Source organism: Phyllobates terribilis, unplaced genomic scaffold (assembly GCF_046119375.1).
Source record: "Phyllobates terribilis strain yellow unplaced genomic scaffold, ASM4611937v1 Scaffold_2__4_contigs__length_985480577, whole genome shotgun sequence".
Classification (NCBI taxonomy): Eukaryota; Metazoa; Chordata; class Amphibia; order Anura; family Dendrobatidae; genus Phyllobates; species Phyllobates terribilis.
This window is the reverse complement of record NW_027362762.1, coordinates 950,006,937-950,028,077: the sequence shown is the minus strand read 5'-3', so window position 1 is coordinate 950,028,077 and position 21,141 is coordinate 950,006,937. Positions and strand designations below refer to the sequence as shown.

Below are 21,141 nucleotides of genomic sequence, written 5' to 3'. Positions count from 1 at the left end.
GGCATTGGGTTATGGAAAGAATGAGGCTCGGTCTCAGATTATATCTTGGGTATGATTTTATACGCTTTGTTGAAAGCCACGATCCAGTCAGAAGGGGCACTTCCAGTTCCATTTACATTCGAAAAGTGGCTAAGTGTAGCTAGGATATATACCTGCAGATTTCTGGTCATAAACGATTGGCACACATTTAAAGGATTGTTCTTAAAAAAAGCAAGTTATCCATCATCCATGGGTAAATGGAAAACTTGATGATCACTGGGGTCCAACCATTGGGGGTCCAACCCTCTGCAATGCCGTGATCGTTGCTTTAAAACCCAAAGAACTAAGCTCTGCAGCCCTTTCTTGATTGGATACCAACGTTCACATACTTGATTTCTTCTTCATTCACTGTCTACAGGACTGTTGGGAATAATGGAGCGCTGTACTCAACTTTCTTCGAAAGTTCCATTGACGATGAATGGAGCTGAGACGATTGAACTACATTCAGGTCAAGACGAGGCTGTAGATCTTCGTTCTTGGGGTTTTAAAGCCCTCGTCTCGAGCTATTACTTTTCTATAGGATAAGAAAAAAACTTGTTTTTGGGGAATAATCCTTTAAAGGCCTGTTTCTATTGACTGTATGGTGTATGGTGACAGAATGAACATTAAAGGGAACCTGTCAGAAAATATTTTACATGTGGAAGTATAAGTTTGGCAGTCTGGGTTCTTGTCTGCCAATAACAGTGATACCTTTTATGTAGAGGTTGTAGGTACCCAAGCTTTCTAGCAGTGGTGAGAGGTACACACAGGCACTTGGTTCTGGTGCGAAACAGTCTTAGGTTTATTGTCTCTCTTAAACTTCAAAAGTAAATGTTCTTCAGCGAAAACATTCAATAATGAAAAAAACAGTCCTTTCTCAGGGTAGGCTCAGTAAACATATGGTCTTACTTTCACGGCAAGTCAGGCACTGCTACGACTTCAGGAATGGTCTCACCACCATTAGAGCTCTCAATCCAGCTCCAATACCTTAGACACACCTTAGCCAATTCAGCTTTTATAAGTCCTGCAAGGCCCAGACTGGAGTGTATGGGAGAAACCATTCCCACCCAGGCTCTTTGGTTGCTCCTAAATCCCGGACCCAATTATGTTACTGGAGCATTCAATTCCAGGACTTGCATCACCGAGGCCAGCCACCTTAGTGACACAGACCTGCCATCCATGACTTCTGCTAATTTATAAGGTCTAATATACCAGTCATGAGAAATCTAGTTTGGAAGTCATATACTGCTTCTGCCAAGTGCACTGACACACCCCTAGTGTACTTCCAGGCTCATTTGCATATAGCTTGTATTCTAGATTTCTCATAACTGCAAAAATGGTGTCATATTGTCACTAGTGTTGATCCACCCCCTTAGTGTTCGGGTTCGGTTCGTCGAACACCGGGATGTTCGTGGAACTGTTCGTCGAACACCTTAGAACACCGTCGAACACCGTTAAAACCAATGGCAGGCAAACAAAAACACATAGAAACACATAGAAAACGCATAGAAAACACCTTCAAAGGTGTCCAAAAGCTGACAAACTGCTCAGAAGACACTCTCTTTAAAAAAGCCGGCCGGCAATTAAGCAGCGGCATACACCGGTACCCGACAATTTAGACAAGAAGGAATAGAGCATCACACATAGATTAGATAGATAGAAACATGTCAGTCACATATATAAGAAGTACAGAGACAGTGTTGGTTACTGTACTTGTCATTTAGTGTTAAAGGATTTATTTAAAAAAATAATAGTGTTTTCATGCACCGTCTCTTTAAAAAAGCCGGCCGGCAATTCAGCATCGGTACCCGACAATATATAACAGAAAGAATAGAGCATCACACATAGATTAGATAGATAGAAACATGTCAGTCACTGCAGTGTCTATGAAGGATGGCATGCTGGATGGCAGCGCTCAGCTGTGATACAGCCTGTCATCTCAATGCCATCCCAGCGTGGGAGAATGCTCCTGCTCAAGCGATGAACGCTGAGAATTTTCCCACGCTGTCAGTGACGTGCATGAGGTGAGCTGAGTTCATTGGACATGACCTCGGCTTTCGGCTGCGATCCAGCCTGTCATGTCAATGTAGCAAAGCTGAAGCTGTCCTGGGAACCATGGAAAGGTAAGGATGATGTTGGTTTATTATTTTACTTTTATTGCAGGAGATCGTTGGCTTCAGCTGGAATGGGCGTGATGGTAAGTATGGTTTAATTTAGAACAATAAAGAATGGTGTGTTTATTTCAATTAAAGGACTTTATTCTGGGTGTTTGTGTTTTTTTGTAACTTTGACTATGGGGTTAGTAATGGGGGTGTCTTATAGATGCCTCTCCATTACTAACCTGGGCTTGATGTCAGCTGGCATTATAAGCTGACATCAACCCCAGCCCTATTACCCCACTGCCACTACTACAGGGCAGTGGGAAGAGCAAGGCTAAGTGACAGAATTGGCGCATCCTATGGATGCGCCATTTCTGGGGCGGCTGACGGCTGGTGTTACTAGCCTGTGAGGAGGCCAATATTCATGGCACCCTTCCTGGGCTATTAATATCAACCCCCAGCTGTCTGCCTAGCCTTTGCTAGCTATTAAAATAGGGGGGACCCCACGTCATTTTTTGGGGGGTCCCCCATTTTAATAGCTAGTAAAGGCTAGGTATTCAGCTGGGGGCTAATATTAGTAGTCTGGGAAGCTCCGTGGGTATTACCCCCTTCCCAGGCTTCAAACATCTGCCCCAACCGTCTGCTTAACCTCCGCTAGAGACTAAAATTACGGGGAACCCCACGCCAATTTTTTTTTTAATAAATCCTTTATTTTAACACTAAATGACAAGTACAGTAATCAACACTGTCACTGTACTTCATATATATGTGACTGACATGTTTCTATTTATCTAATCTATGTGTGATGCTCTATTCTTTCTGTTATAAATTGTCGGGTACCGAAGCTGAATTGCCGGCCGGCTTTTTTAAAGAGACGGTGCATGGAAACACTATTATTTTTTTTAATAAATCCTTTAACACTAAATGACAAGTACAGTAAGTAACACTGTCACTGTACTTCATATATATGTGACTGACATGTTTCTATCTATCTAATCTATGTGTGATACTCTATTCTTTCGGTTCTAAATTGTCGGTACCGGTGTATGCCGCTGATGAATTGCCGGCTTTTCATGTTTCACTGTGAGCACTGTTCCCATCGATTTGGGCAACCACTGTAATGCCACAACCACCATGGCTGTGGCATTACAGTGAGTGGCAGACAATCCCTGCATGATTGGTGATCTAAATAGCGCCAGACATGCAGGACACGTTTTTGGTGCACGAACAGTTATCGAACATAACCTCGAACAGCCGAATTTTTTGCAAATCGAACGACTCGAACACCGCCCAAAACAGCTCGAATTTGAGATTGGCGAACATTTCTAGTTGAACACCACTCCTCTCTAATTGTCACCAACAATTCTTCCGGTTACAACGAGTGATGTGCTGCCGACAACAATGATTTAGGTCACCCATAAACAATCCAATCAACCAGTGGACGAGTGGTTTGCTCATTGGATAGCTGATTGGTTCTCATGGATCCATGCTTGTCAATTATTCCCCTTTGTAGATGGACCTATAGCCGGAGTTTGTAAACAGGAAGGCAGGCAGGAGCAGCTTAGCCATGGGATAATCCAGGAACTTAGTGTTCAGGACCAGAGCCATGCAGCTGAACCAGGTGATGTACCAATCGGGAGCAAGCTTACGCACTAGGCCACAGTCAGAACCCAAAAAACACCACAAGTACAATCTAATTCTGTATGGGCTACATGGATAACAATTGTGACCTTCCTTTCTTGATCAACCACTGCTGTGTACACCCATAGATTACAATATATGTCACCCTGATTGTATTACCCTGTGCTTTGCAGGCCACATGATTTACAATTAACACTACTTCACTACTCCGACTCTGTGACATATACCCACAAATTAGCTGGCTATTGAAATCTATGGCACGTGGCACAATAAAGTGGGTAATGGGATTCACATGGCATTAATGGGCTTTTAATTACTCAACAAAATATTTAATTAAAATACATTATGCTTTGAACAAGAGCAAACTGATGATTAGGTGATCACAGATGAACTGCTATGATCTGTTTGGAATCAGTCACCAAGCATTTAATTTTAACTGAAGGAACTTTTACCTGAACTAAAGGAGAAATGAAGCATGACAATTATTGAGATAATTGTGCAGTCTTTGTCATGTCTAGTGAATGTCTAACTGGCATATATGTTTTAGCTTTCAAAACAGCCCATAAATGTGTCTGCAAATAATTCTGGGAGGAAACTGGTCCCCATTGCAGTACCCAGTGTTTGTAGAAAAATATTACTTTTTTAAAAAGAAGTTACATATATCTCTGATGTACAGTGGTGGCCAAAAGTATTGGCACCCCTGCAATTCTGTCAGATAATACTCAGTTTCTTCCTGAAAATGATTGCAATCACAAATTCTTTGGTATTATTCTCTTCATTTAATTTGTCTTCAATGAAAAAACACAAGAAGAATTGTCCTAAAGCCAAATTGGATATAATTCCAAACCAAACTTAAAAAAGCGGGTGGACAAAAGTATTGGCACCCTTTGAAAAATCATGTGATGCTTCTCTAATTGGTGTAATTAACAGCACCTGTAACTTACCTGTGGCACCTAACAGGTGTTGGCAATAACTAAATCACACTTGCAGCCAGTTAACATGGATTAAAGTTGACTCAACCTCTGTCCTGTGTCCTTGTGTGTACCACATTGAGCATGGAGAAAAGAAAGAAGACCAAAGAACTGTCTGAGGACTTGAGAAACCAAATTGTGAGGAAGCATGAGCAATCTCAAGGCTACAAGTCCATCTCCAAAGACCTGAATGTTCCTGTGCCTTCCGTGCGCAGTGTCATCAAGAAGTGTAAAGCCCATGGCACTGTGGCTAACCTCCCTAGATGTGGACGGAAAAGAAAAATTGACGAGAGATTTCAACGCAAGATTGTGCGGATGGTGGATAAAGGACCTCGACTAACATCCAAACAAGTTCAAGCTGCCCTGCAGTCCGAGGGTACAACAGTGTCAACCCGTACTATCCGTCGGCGTCCGAATGAAAAGGGACTGTATGGTAGGATACCCAGGAAGACCCCACTTCTTACCCCGAGACATAAAAAAGCCAGGCTGGAGTTTGCCAAAACTTACCTGAGAAAGCCTAAAACATTTTGGAAGAATGTTCTCTGGTCAGATGAGACAAAAGTAGAGCTTTTTGGTAAAAAGCATCAACATAGAGTGTACAGGAAAAAAAAAGAGGCATTCAAAGAAAAGAACACGGTCCCTACAGTCAAACATGGCGGAGGTTCCCTGATGTTTTGGGGTTGCTTTGCTGCCTCTGGCACTGGACTGCTTGACCGTGTGCATGGCATTATGAAGTCTGAAGACTACCAACAAATTTTGCAGCATAATGTAGGGCCCAGTGTGAGAAAGCTGGGTCTCCCTCAGAGGTCATGGGTCTTCCAGCAGGACAATGACTCAAAACACACTTCCAAAAGCACTATAAAATGGTTTGAGAGAAAGCACTGGAGACTTCTAAGGTGGCCAGCAATGAGTCCAGACCTGAATCCCACAGAACACCTGTGGAGAGATCTCAAAATAGCAGTTTGGAGAAGGCACCCTTCAAATATCAGGGACCCGGAGCAGTTTGCCAAAGAAGAATGGTCTACAATTCCAGCAGAGCATTGTGAGAAACTCATTGATGGTTACCTTAAGCGGTTGTTCGCAGTTGTTTTGGCTAAAGGTTGTGCAACCAAGTATTAGGCTGAGGGTGCCAATACTTTTGTCTGGCCCATTTTTGGAGTTTTGTGTGAAATGATCAATGATTTGATTTTTGCTTCATTCTCTTTTGTGTTTTTTTCCTTGCAAGCAAATTAAATGAAGAGAATAATACCAAAGAATTTGTGATTGCAATCATTTTCAGGAAGAAACTGAGTATTATCTGACAGAATTGAAGGGGTGCCAATACTTTTGGCCACCACTGTATAATCTTGTGCTAATTAGCAAATGTGCTAAAACCACATTAAATAACTAGGCTGGAAAAAAGAAAATCAAATTTTGTCTGCCCACATCAGGAGAAATTTGTGGGATTCTTACATATATTTGGAATTAGGCACTAATATCCTTTAGAACAAGACATGGATCTGTCAGTAGTACCCTTGTAGAATTACTGTCACTACATATTGTAGGAAAGCCATGTAGGACAGAGTTAAAACCTAGCTATGGAGGTCCTGATTACATGCACCTGGCTAGCTATGGCTAGAGCCAGGCCCTGTGTTCATTTTTAGTCAGTCAGCTGGGGGAAGCTGCAGTCTGTGTGTTGGAGCTGGTGAGTGACCAGCAAATGTGAGCTATTTGGGAGGGGAACACTTCTCTGTGGTAGTGGAACTGAGAAGAAACCAGTGTTGATTTACAGATTTTGCCTGAAACAACTAATGCCCATGATGTGGTGTGAGTGAGTACATCCGTGTTAATGTACTGTGCTCACCCTGACAAAAAGACTGTGTTGTTTATTATACTTTTTGGGCTGAAGAAAAGCTGTAATGTTTTGATTTTATTATGCTAGAGAAAGCATTTTCATTTGGAGTGCGGAGAAACGCAATAAACCTTACCGTCTTTTGCATCCCAAGACCTGTGACTCTGCTAAGTTAGTGCCTACTGATATAGAAGGGTTATTTTTACTCTCTGCTATATTTCTCTACATTCTCTAGATGCCTGACCTTCCTCTGTTACATACTTTGTTTAGAGTTATCCAGTCTTGCAGTCTCCACTCAAGGATCTTATGCTTCTTATCTCATATTTAATATTCTGCTAACTCCTGCTAAAATCATATTATTGAACAGGATGAATAAAGTCATCATGACCTAGAAAGGGGGGGGGGCTACGTGTGCTGCTTTGAGTCGCATTGCTTGTAAATGGTATAAAATATACTACTCTTGGTGTGAATAAACAGAAACTGATATGCTCACGGCCTATGTGCAGTCTTTTTTCCGAGCGCTCATAATATTGGAGGGCCTAATCTCTTAATTCGGCCTCACTGGTGATCCAGCGTATCTGACTATTGGGTCAGAATCACAACAGCTACAACACTATTGTTGAGCGTTAATCCCTACAATAGGTGGAGAATGCGGGCACAGTTCCAAAGGCGCACAGGTGATTACAGTTTAAAGCTGAATGTTCTGGGTAAAGGCATTGCAAACACAGCCTAAAAGCTTGGATGATCTTGTTAGGGAAATAGTCCAGGTGCAGAAGAAGTAACAGCAGCATCAAGACTAACAATGAATGCATTTCCTGCCTCTAAACATAGCTAGCCAGGTGCATGTGATCAGGACCCCCAGTGCTTGGATTTAACCCTGTCCTACCTGGCTTTCTTAATATATATATGTACTTGTACTTACTAGAAAAGTGTGTCATTGGTGCTACCTTTAAGCTTTCTATCAAGGCATCATAGCCAACTCATGATAGTCAATGGCTAACTGACCATTATAGCAAAAGAAGACAGGGTGGAGTAATTTCTCATTCTTAAATCTGTGGATTTTTCATGTTACTTGGCAGACAGTTTCTGAAGTTACTCTTCTCTACACTTTACTTTTGACCTTTTCTCAGTTTTATATTTTTGAGCTTCAGTGATCACATACATTTTAGAAGATTTTTACGGTTAGACGTCTTTTGACTACTGTGGCCTCTTTAATGTTGCGCCTTAGTTCTTACTAAACTTCTCCTCTAGTGTTATAGTATCACAGCAAAAACGGATCCCACACAGCACCACACACTGTGTATCCACATGAGCCATTTTTTTACACGTTTTTAATATGATTTAGATTTTGTAAAAAAAAACTAAAAAAAACCTAAAGTAATAGGCTTTGCCTCTTTCTTTTTGTGATCCACAGAGTTGCCAAGCTAGATCTGGTAAATGTTGTGCCGTAGGAATGACCTAGGTTTTACTAACACAGGGGAATGAAGAGGTAGGTATGTAGTATGGCTGAATATTGGAGTAATTACTCATGCACATGGATGTATTTTGTATATAGCCATAATGCAGGTTTAATTAAGGTGCATGTGACTTTGATTTCACTTAGGGGTATTTTTTCGCTTGGGTTCTCTATGAATCACAAAGAAAAAATTGTGGCATGTGTCAAGGAACTGTGTATAGGCGAAGCTGTTAGGAAGTGTTGCTTTCAGGTGAAGAATAATAGTTTCATTCACATGTAATCCAACCAATATTTCGTGCCAATGTGCTTGAGCCCTGACATAATCTGTGGATGAAATCATGTGGTCTCAATGAGAGACTTTTTTCCTTTAAATTCGTCTTCCTAGTGACCTGATTAACAGTGCCAGCCACATAGTGACCTGATTAACAATGCCAGCCACATAGTGACCTGATTAACAGTGCCAGCCACATAGTGACCTGATTAACAGTGCCAGCCACATAGTGACCTGATTAACAGTGCCAGCCACATAGTGACCTGATTAACAATGCCAGCCACATAGTGACCTGATTAACAGTGCCAGCCACATAGTGACCTGATTAACAGTGCCAGCCACATAGTGACCTGATTAACAATGCCAGCCACATAGTGACCTGATTAACAGTGCCAGCCACATAGTGACCTGATTAACAGTGCCAGCCACATAGTGACCTGATTAACAATGCCAGCCACATAGTGACCTGATTAACAGTGTCAGCCACATAGTGACCTGATTAACAGTGCCAGCCACATAGTGACCTGATTAACAATGCCAGCCACATAGTGACCTGATTAACAGTGTCAGCCACATACTGACCTGATTAACAGTGCCAGCCACATAGTGACCTGATTAACAATGCCAGCCACATAGTGACCTGATTAACAATGCCAGCCACATAGTGACCTGATTAACAGTGTCAGCCACATAGTGACCTGATTAACAGTGCCAGCCACATAGTGACCTGATTAACAATGCCAGCCACATAGTGACCTGATTAACAGTGCCAGCCACATAGTGACCTGATTAACAATGCCAGCCACATAGTGACCTGATTAACAGTGCCAGCCACATAGTGACCTGATTAACAATGCCAGCCACATAGTGACCTGATTAACAGTGTCAGCCACATAGTGACCTGATTAACAGTGTCAGCCACATACTGACCGATTAACAGTGCCAGCCACATAGTGACCTGATTAACAATGCCAGCCACATAGTGACCTGATTAACAATGCCAGCCACATAGTGACCTGATTAACAGTGCCAGCCACATAGTGACCTGATTAACAATGCCAGCCACATAGTGACCTGATTAACAGTGCCAGCCACATAGTGACCTGATTAACAGTGTCAGCCACATACTGACCGATTAACAGTGCCAGCCACATAGTGACCTGATTAACAGTGCCAGCCACATAGTGACCTGATTAACAATGCCAGCCACATAGTGACCTGATTAACAGTGTCAGCCACATAGTGACTGATTAACAGTGCCAGCCACGTAGTGACCGATTAACAATGCCAGCCACATAGTGACCGATTAACAGTGCCAGCCACATAGTGACCTGATTAACAGTGCCAGCCACATAGTGACCTAATTAACAATGCCAGCCACATAGTGACCTGATTAACAGTGCCAGCCACATAGTGACCGATTAACAGTGCCAGCCACATAGTGACCGATTAACAATGCCAGCCACATAGTGACCGATTAACAGTGCCAGCCACAGAGTGACCTGATTAACAGTGCCAGCCACATAGTGACCTGGTTAACAGTGCCAGCCACATAGTGACCTGATTAACAGTGCCAGCCACATAGTGACCTGATTAACAATGCCAGCCACATAGTGACCAATTAACAATGCCAGCCACATAGTGACCTAATTAACAGTGCCAGCCGCATAGTGACCGATTAACAGTGCTAGCCACATAGTGACCTGATTAACAGTGCCAGCCACATAGTGACCTGATTAACAATGCCAGCCACATAGTGACCTGATTAACAATGCTAGCCACGTAATGACCGATTAACAGTGCCAGCCACATAGTGACCTGATTAACAATGCCTGCCACATAGTTCCCAATTAACAGTGCCAGCCACATAGTGACCGATTAACAGTGCCAGCCACATAGTGACTGATTAACAATGCCAGCCACATAGTGACCTGATTAACAGTGCCAGCCACATAGTGACCTGATTAACAATGCCAGCCACATAGTGACCTGATTAACAATGCTAGCCACGTAGTGACCGATTAACAGTGCCAGCCACATAGTGACCTGATTAACAATGCCAGCCACATAGTTCCCAATTAACAGTGCCAGCCACATAGTGACCGATTAACAGTGCCAGCCACATAGTGACTGATTAACAATGCCAGCCACATAGTGACTGATTAACAATGCCAGCCACATAGTGACCTGATTAACAATGCCTGCCACATAGTGACCGATTAACAATGCCAGCCACAGTGACCTGATTAACAATGCAAGCCACGTAGTGACCGATTAACAGTGCCAGCCACATAGTGACCTGATTAGCAATGCCAGCCACATAGTGACCTGATTAACAGTGCTAGCCACATAGTGACCTGATTAACAATGCCAGCCACATTGTGACCGATTAACAATGCCAGTCACATAGTGAACTGATTAACAATGCCAGCCATGTAGTGACCGATTAACAATGCCAGCCACAGTGACCTGATTAACAATGCCAGCCACGTAGTGACCGATTAACAGTGCCAGCCACATAGTGACCTGAATAGCAATGCCAGCCACATAGTGACCTGATTAGCAATGCCAGCCTCATAGTGACCTGATTAGCAATGCCAGCCACATAGTGACCTGAATAATAATGCCAGCCACATAGTGACCGATTAACAGTGCCAGCCACATAGTGACCGATTAACAATGCCAGCCACATAGTGACCGATTAACAGTGCCAGCCACAGAGTGACCTGATTAACAGTGCCAGCCACATAGTGACCTGGTTAACAGTGCCAGCCACATAGTGACCTGATTAACAGTGCCAGCCACATAGTGACCTGATTAACAATGCCAGCCACATAGTGACCAATTAACAATGCCAGCCACATAGTGACCTAATTAACAGTGCCAGCCGCATAGTGACCGATTAACAGTGCTAGCCACATAGTGACCTGATTAACAGTGCCAGCCACATAGTGACCTGATTAACAATGCCAGCCACATAGTGACCTGATTAACAATGCTAGCCACGTAATGACCGATTAACAGTGCCAGCCACATAGTGACCTGATTAACAATGCCTGCCACATAGTTCCCAATTAACAGTGCCAGCCACATAGTGACCGATTAACAGTGCCAGCCACATAGTGACTGATTAACAATGCCAGCCACATAGTGACCTGATTAACAGTGCCAGCCACATAGTGACCTGATTAACAATGCCAGCCACATAGTGACCTGATTAACAATGCTAGCCACGTAGTGACCGATTAACAGTGCCAGCCACATAGTGACCTGATTAACAATGCCAGCCACATAGTTCCCAATTAACAGTGCCAGCCACATAGTGACCGATTAACAGTGCCAGCCACATAGTGACTGATTAACAATGCCAGCCACATAGTGACTGATTAACAATGCCAGCCACATAGTGACCTGATTAACAATGCCAGCCACATAGTGACCGATTAACAATGCCAGCCACAGTGACCTGATTAACAATGCAAGCCACGTAGTGACCGATTAACAGTGCCAGCCACATAGTGACCTGATTAGCAATGCCAGCCACATAGTGACCTGATTAACAGTGCTAGCCACATAGTGACCTGATTAACAATGCCAGCCACATTGTGACCGATTAACAATGCCAGTCACATAGTGAACTGATTAACAATGCCAGCCATGTAGTGACCGATTAACAATGCCAGCCACAGTGACCTGATTAACAATGCCAGCCACGTAGTGACCGATTAACAGTGCCAGCCACATAGTGACCTGAATAGCAATGCCAGCCACATAGTGACCTGATTAGCAATGCCAGCCTCATAGTGACCTGATTAGCAATGCCAGCCACATAGTGACCTGAATAATAATGCCAGCCACATAGTGACCGATTAACAGTGACAGCCACATAGTGACCTGATTAACCAATGCCTGCCCTCGGCCAGGGTCACATTACACTTCAGACTCAATTACGAGCTCTGTCTGAACTCCTGAAAAATGAAATTCAGATATGATGCCAGCATTGGAATCATATTCATTTGATTTTTTTTTTAGTCATATCAGACTTTGAAATAGGAAACAATAGTGCAGTTGACTACTGTATTATTTCCAACTTCAAAGAAAGATACCAATGAATAAAAAATCAAGCCGAGCCCAAAATTTGAGAATTTAAGTCTTTGGCTTGGAGTAACGAACATGCAGTCAAAACATGATGTGAACACACCCTAAAAATGCCTTGATAAACAATGACAACCAGAGACCGCCTCCATCAGCAGTGCCAAGGATTTTTCAAATGTCAAGTGCAAGAATAGTGTGCCCCATAAACAGTGCCAGACATAGTGTACCGCATACGTAGTGCCAGACAGTGTATCCCATAAGCAGTGCCAGTCACAGTGTGCCCAATGAACAGTGTAAACCACAGTGTGTCCTCGACAGTGTGCCCCTATAAACATTCCCAGCCATTGTGTGCCCAATAAACAGTACCAGAACAGTGTGCCCCCATAAACAGTATCAGACACTTTGTGCCCTTCCTACTTTACCTATTTAGAACTCACACACTTGGGTCTGTTTCATAGGACGTTAATTACTCTCTTTACTATATTCTTGGACAATACCAGAGTGCCTGAAGGAAACCCAAGAACGCGGAGCACAAACTGCACCAACTTCTTGCAGATTTTGCTTCCGGTAGAATTCGAACTCCAGTTCTGCTATTCAACAGCATCAGCCGCTGAGCCACCTGTGTCCCCTGAAATAGTCTCCTGACTATGTGGAATATTTGACTTTCCTTCTTCAGTCTGGGATATCTACCCCTTTTTTGAACAAACGTAAAAAATATAATCTCTAGACTAAAGTACAAATCAGCCCAGTAAAGATAAAAGTTTGGCTACAGAAGTGAGAAGGTCTCGTCATTCATCAGAGCATCAAACTGAAAAACAAAAAACACTTTGTGATTGACTTCATTTGCTTGTTGACAGCAGAACTCATTGACTCGTGTCCGATGACGCAGGGACCATGTCTTCATGTACTAATAGTAGTTAGATCTGATAATTACAGTATTATAAACATGTTTTTTCCCTTATTTGGAGACTTAATGTGACCATATCCTTTTAATATTTTAGTTATTATGTTGGTAACTAGACTGTTTTCAAGGCTGACCTTTCCTGCTTTCTGCTGCTCACATTTCAGCTTTGCTGTTTAGATTGAGTCATGATGAGCGGAGTCTTCTCATTATCATTGACGAAGTATTATAAACATATTTTTCCCTTATTTGGAGACTTAACCTTTTGTGACCACTTCCTCTTAATATTCTAGTTATCGCTTTGGTAACTAGACTATTTTCAAGACTGACATTTCCTTCTTTCTGCTGCTCGCATTTCAGCTTTACTGTTTAGATTGAGTCAAAATGAGCGGAGTCTTTTCATTATTATTGACGGACAACACCTTTTATGGTAGATTGCTGCTCCCTCGCTCTGCTGGAGCAGAAGATTAGGCAGAATAGTAACAATATACCATACTTGTCGACTACTGTGGCATCAAGAGGAAAACTTCCAAACTCCTGAAATACTTGACAAACCCCTAAAGGAACCTCCTTAAACTCACAAAAGACAGCACTGCTGGAAGATTCCCTGTACTTGACGCTGGGAAGCCGTAATGACACTCTTAGCTGCATTTATGGGATTGAAAGGAGCAGAAAACAGGCATGAAGGGTTTGGGTTCAAGAACGGGGCATGGATTCTTACAATATTGCTCTTCTACGGATTAAATCCTAATGAATTTCACTAACATGTTATACAACAGACATTCCCTTTAAGTAACGCTTTGCTGTGTTTTTATTGCAGAAGTGACAAAAGTGAAGATTTTCTCCCCGTGCCATCAAGGATTCTAAACTTCAATGTCACGCCTGCTGATGGATTGTACATTTGTGAAGCAGCAAACGCACTTGGCATTAACCGAGGATTTTTTTACATTTACACATCAAAAGGTAACAACTGAGCGTAGGTAAAGGAGTTGTCCACTACTTGGATTACTCCTTCTTAAATGCTGCTGTTCCCCCGAGTAAAATAAAAAAACCTTAGACTCATCTGATTGGCTGCAGCGCTCTTGTGACACAATGTCACACAAGCAGTGGGAAGTCCGGTGCTGACATCACTAGAACAATGTCAGTGTAGAAGTTGAGTATACTCAGGATAAAACAGCATTTTAGAAGTTTTCCAAGTAGCGGACAACCCCTTAAATATTAAATCACATGTGATCATTCACTACATTACTTTTCCAGTACTGATCCTGAGTTACATCCTGTATTATACTCCAGAGCTGCACTCACTATTCTGCTGGTGCAGTCACTGTGTACATACATTACATTACTGATCCTGAGTTACCTCCTGTATTATACTCCAGAGCTGCACTCACTATTCTGCTGGTGGAGTCACTGTGTACATACATTACATTACATTACTAATCCTGTACTGATCCTGAGTTACACCCTGTATTACACTCCAGAGCTGCACTCACTATTCTGCTGGTGCCGTCACTGTGTACATACATTACATTACTGATCCTGAGTTACCTCCTGTATTATACTGCAGAGCTGCACTCACTATTCTCCTGGTGCAGTCACTGTGTACATACATTACATTACTGATCCTGAGTTACATCCTGTATTATACTCCAGAGCAGCACTCACTATTCTGCTGGTGCAGTCACTGTGTACATACATTACATTACTGATCCTGAGTTACATCCTGTATTATACTCCAGAGCTGCACTCACTATTCTTCTGGTACAGTCACTGTGTACATACATTACATTACTGATCCTGGGTTACATCCTGTATTATACTCCAGAGCTGCACTCACTATTCTGCTGGTGCAGTCACTGTGTACATACATTATATTACTGATCCTGAGTTACATCCTGTATTATACTCCAGAGCTGCACTCACTATTCTGCTGGTGCAGTCACTGTGTACATACATTACATTACTGATCCTGAGTTACATCCTGTATTATACTCCAGAGCTGCACTCACTATTCTGCTGGTGCAGTCACTGTGTACATACATTACATTACTGATCCTGAGTTACATCCTGTATTATACTCCAGAGCTGCACTCACTATTCTGCTGGTGGAGTCACTGTGCACATACATTACATTACTGATCCTGAGTTACATCCTGTATTATACTCCAGAGCGGCGCTCTCTATTCTGCTGGTGCAGTCACTGTATACATACATTACATTACTGATCCTGAGTTACATCCTGTATTATACTCCGGAGCTGCACTCACTATTCTGCTGGTGGAGTCACTGTGCACATACATTACATTACTGATCCTGAGTTACATCCTGTATTATACTCCAGAGCTGCACTCACTATTCTGCTGGTGGACTCACTGTGTACATATATTACATTACTGATCCTGAGTTACATCCTGTATTATACTCCAGAGCTGCAGTCACTATTCTGCTGGTGCAGTCACTGTGTACATACATTACATTACATTACTAATCCTGTACTGAGCCTGAGTTACACCCTGTATTACACTCCAGAGCTGCACTCACTATTCTGCTGGTGCCGTCACTGTGTACATACATTACATTACTGATCCTGAGTTACCTCCTGTATTATACTGCAGAGCTGCACTCACTATTCTGCTGGTGCAGTCACTGTGTACATACATTACATTACTGATCCTGAGTTACATCCTGTATTATACTCCAGAGCAGCACTCACTATTCTGCTGGTGCAGTCACTGTGTACATACATTACATTACTGATCCTGTACTGATCCTGAGTTACATCCTGTATTATACTCCAGAGCTGCACTCACTATTCTGCTGGTGCAGTCACTGCGTACATACATTACATTGCTGATCCTGTACTGATCCTGAGTTACATCCTGTATTATACTCCAGAGCTGCACTCACTATTCTGCTGGTGCAGTCACTGCGTACATACATTACATTGCTAATCCTGTACTGATCCTGAGTTACATCCTGTATTATACTCCAGAGCTGCACTCACTATTCTGCTGGTGCCGTCACTGTGTACATACATTACATTACTGATCCTGAGTTACATCCTGCATTATACTCCAGAGCTGCACTCACTATTCTGCTGGTGCAGTCACTGTGTACATACATTACATTACTAATCCTGTACTGATCCTGAGTTACACCCTGTATTACACTCCAGAGCTGCACTCACTATTCTGCTGGTGCAGTCACTGTGTACATACATTACATTACTGATCCTGAGTTACATCCTGTATTATACTCCAGAGCTGCACTCACTATTCTGCTGGTGCAGTCACTGTGTACATACATTACATTACTGATCCTGAGTTACATCCTGTATTATACTCCAGAGCTGCACTCACTATTCTGCTGGTGCAGTCACTGTGTACATACATTACATTACTAATCCTGTACTGATCCTGAGTTACACCCTGTATTACACTCCAGAGCTGCACTCACTATTCTGCTGGTGCAGTCACTGTGTACATACATTACATTACTGATCTTGAGTTACATCCTGTATTATACTCCAGAGCTACACTCACTATTCTGCTGGTGCAGTCACTGTGTACATACATTACATTACTGATCCTGAGTTACATCCTGTATTATACTCCAGAGCTACACTCACTATTCTGCTGGTGCAGTCACTGTGTACATACATTACATTACTGATACTGAGTTACATCCTGTATTATACTCCAGAGTTGCACTCACTATTCTGCTGGTGCAGTGACTGTGTACATACATTACATTACTGATCCTGTACTGATCCTGAGTTACATTCTGTATTATACTCCAGAGCTGCACTCACTATTCTGCTGGTGCAGTCACTGTGTACATACATTACATTACTGATCCTGAGTTACATTCTGTATTATACTCCAGAGCTGCACTCACTATTCTGCTGGTGGAGTCACTGTGTACATACATTACATTACTGATCCTGAGTTACATTCTGTATTATACTCCAGAGCTGCACTCACAATTCTGCTGGTGCAGTCACTGTGTACATACATTACATTACTGATCCTGTACTGATCCTGAGTTACATCCTGTATTATACCCCAGAGCTGCACTCACTATTCTGCTGGTGCAGTGACTGTGTACATACATTACATTACTGATCTTGTACTGATCCTGAGTTACATCCTGTATTATACCCCAGAGCTACACTCACTTTTCTGCTGGTGGAGTCACTGTGTACATACATTACATTACTGATCCTGAGTTACATCCTGTATTATACTCCAGAGCTGAACTTACTGTTCTGCTGGTGCAGTCACTGTGTACATACATTACATTACTGATCCTGAGTTACATCCTGTATTATACTCCAGAGCTGAACTCACTGTTCTGCTGGTGCAGTCACTGTGTACATACATTACATTACTGATCCTGAGTTACATCCTGTATTATACTCCAGAGCTGCACTCACTATTCTGCTGGTGCAGTCACTGTGTACATACATTACATTACTGATCCTGTACTGATCCTGAGTTACATCCTGTATTATACTCCAGAGCTGCACTCACTATTCTGCTGGTGCAGTCACTGTGTACATACATTACATTACTGATCCTGAGTTACATCCTGTATTATACTCCAGAGCTGAACTCACTGTTCTGCTGGTGCAGTCACTGTGTACATACATTACATTACTGATCCTGAGTTACATCCTTTATTATACTCCAGAGCTGCACTCACTATTCTGCTGGTGCAGTCACTGTGTACATACATTACATTACTGATCCTGTACTGATCCTGAGTTACAACCTGTATTATACTCCAGAGCTGCACTCACTATTCTGCTGGTGCAGTCACTGTGTACATACATTACATTACTGATCCTGAGTTACATCCTGTATTATACTCCAGAGCAGCACTCACTATTCTGCTGGTGCAGTCACTGAGTACATACATTACATTACTGATCCTGAGTTACATCCTGTATTATACTCCAGAGCTGCACTCACTATTCTGCTGGTGCAGTCACTGTGTACATACATTACATTACTGATCCTGTACTGATCCTGAGTTACATCCTGTATTATACTCCAGAGCTGCACTCACTATTCTGCTGGTGCAGTCACTGTGTACATACATTACATTACTGATCCTGAGTTACATCCTGTATTATACTCCAGAGCTGCACTCACTATTCTGCTGGTGCAGTCACTGTGTACATACATTACATTACTGATCCTGAGTTACATCCTTTATTATACTCCAGAGCTGCACTCACTATTCTGCTGGTGCAGTCACTGTGTACATACATTACATTACTGATCCTGTACTGATCCTGAGTTACAACCTGTATTATACTCCAGAGCTGCACTCACTATTCTGCTGGTGCAGTCACTGTGTACATACATTACATTACTGATCCTGAGTTACATCCTGTATTATACTCCAGAGCAGCACTCACTATTCTGCTGGTGCAGTCACTGAGTACATACATTACATTACTGATCCTGAGTTACATCCTGTATTATACTCCAGAGCTGCACTCACTATTCTGCTGGTGCAGTCACTGTGTACATACATTACATTACTGATCCTGTACTGATCCTGAGTTACATCCTGTATTATACTCCAGAGCTGCACTCACTATTCTGCTGGTGCAGTCACTGTGTACATACATTACATTACTGATCCTGAGTTACATCCTGTATTATACTCCAGAGCTGCACTCACTATTCTGCTGGTACAGTCACTGTGTACATACATTACATTACTGATCCTGTACTGATCCTGAGTTACATCCTGTATTATACTCCAGAGCTGCACTCACTATTCTGCTGGTACAGTCACTGTGTACATACATTACATTACTGATCCTGTACTGATCCTGAGTTACATCCTGTATTATACACCAGAGCTGCACTCACTATTCTGCTGGTGCAGTCACTGTGTACAGACATTACATTACTGATCCTGAGTTACATCCTGTATTATACTCCAGAGCTGCACTCACTATTCTGCTGGTGCAGTCACTGTGTACATACATTACATTACTAATCCTGTACTGATCCTGAGTTACACCCTGTATTACACTCCAGAGCTGCACTCACTATTCTGCTGGTGCAGTCACTGTGTACATACATTACATTACTGATCCGGAGTTACATCCTGTATTATACTCCAGAGCTGCACTCACTATTCTGCTGGTGCAGTCACTGTGTACATACATTACATTACTGATCCTGAGTTACATCCTGTATTATACTCCAGAGCTGCACTCACTATTTTGCTGGTGCAGTCACTGTGTACATACATTACATTACTAATCCTGTACTGATCCTGAGTTACACCCTGTATTACACTCCAGAGCTGCACTCACTATTCTGCTGGTGCAGTCACTGTGTACATACATTACATTACTGATCCTGAGTTACATCCTGTAGATCTTTTATTATAAAAATGAAAAACATAACAATAATAATAACAGAAACATAAGAAAATTAATAACCAGAAAATAAACAATGTAATGAACTGGTCCAGCCGCTCCCTCTCTCCTCACACACATATTATACATATATACACAATAATAACTACCTACACCATGACATCTGGTCCGGTTACCAAACAAATAATAACAATATAATAAACAATAACCGACAAATTATATACAAACTAATATATACATTCTTTTTTTTTTTTTTTTAATAAATAAAATAAAATAAATACTAACTATACAAATATATACAAGACAAAACAAAACCCCCCACACTCGAGCCCACCAGTCCCTCCCCGGCACTGACCTGAGAGCTGGTCCTGCGCCTCATGCCTCAGTCTATGTCCAACGTCCATAGGACAGATCAGGCAGTGCCAGTTTTTCACCCAAATAACCAGTGTCCCAAAGCCCCACAAGATGAACCCACCTCCCCCCTTTTCCCTCCACCCAACCTAACACCTACACCCAAACCCATATATAAAATATATACAGAAACAAACAATACAATAACCACAACTGACAAAGCCCAAGTTCGGCGCCTGCAGCCCTACATCACTGTCTACTGATCAATAAAACAAAAATCTATGGTGTCAGCAGCAGCCCACCACCAGGAGAGGAGATGACCAGACTAGGGCACACTAAAAGAAAAGCCCCTCCAGAAGAGAGCGGCCCTCCGTGTACCCAGTCTCTCATGCTCCAGAGAACGCACCTTCACCAGGTCACCGAGTATGGTCCTAAACACATCGTCCACTGGGAGGATTTTCCGCTGCGTCGATACTAAGCACCGTGCGTTCCACGTGTGATACCTAACCACTGCGCTAACTAGAAATAAGGTGCAGCGGTCCCGACCACCCAGGTCCCCGAATGCTCCATAGGCCCATTCCGCATAAGAGAGACCGGCCAGCCGGGGCCAGCCAATGGAGGCGCCCACCCTGTTGTACACCTCTGTGTTAAAGGGACAACGAAGCAGGAAGTGGTCCATGCTTTCAAGCATGGTACCACAATGCTCCCGAGGACAGTTCCTGTCCTCAGAGCTCCTACACTTCAGATTGTCCCTCACACACAGTTTCCCATGGAAGCAGCGCCAAGCCAAGTCCCAAACCTTCGAGGGGATCCTGATAGAATTCAAAAGATACAGACCCACCCCAAGATCCCAACTTGGGCAATCCCTGAGCGCCAGAGGCCTCTGAAAATGGGTCAACAGAACCCTTTTGTCAAGGAGCTTCCTTGGCAGAGTCCTGACCTCCCACATTCCCAGACCCCACCGGCGAATTACCTTCAGAACCACGGTAGCGTAAGCCGGGAGATGTCCATGCGGTGTGCGGAGATCCTTCACTTGCCCTCCTGTCTCCCATTCCTGGAAGAAAGGCTGAAACCATCCCTTACAGGAGAATACCCACGGAG

The 21,141-nt window shown here is 42.8% G+C and overlaps 1 protein-coding gene across 3 annotated transcripts in view; it reads left to right on the top strand.

Annotated features, from left to right (window-relative positions):
- The window catches only part of LOC141239484 (nectin-1-like), a 114,421-nt gene that overhangs the window by 51,425 nt on the left and 41,855 nt on the right, over window positions 1–21,141 (top strand). For all 3 annotated transcript variants that reach the window (XM_073668541.1, XM_073668543.1, XM_073668542.1), the window contains exon 5: window positions 14,104–14,246. In XM_073668541.1, coding sequence (XP_073524642.1) covers window positions 14,104–14,246 — 143 coding nt within the window. The remainder of the gene's footprint in view (window positions 1–14,103; window positions 14,247–21,141) is intronic.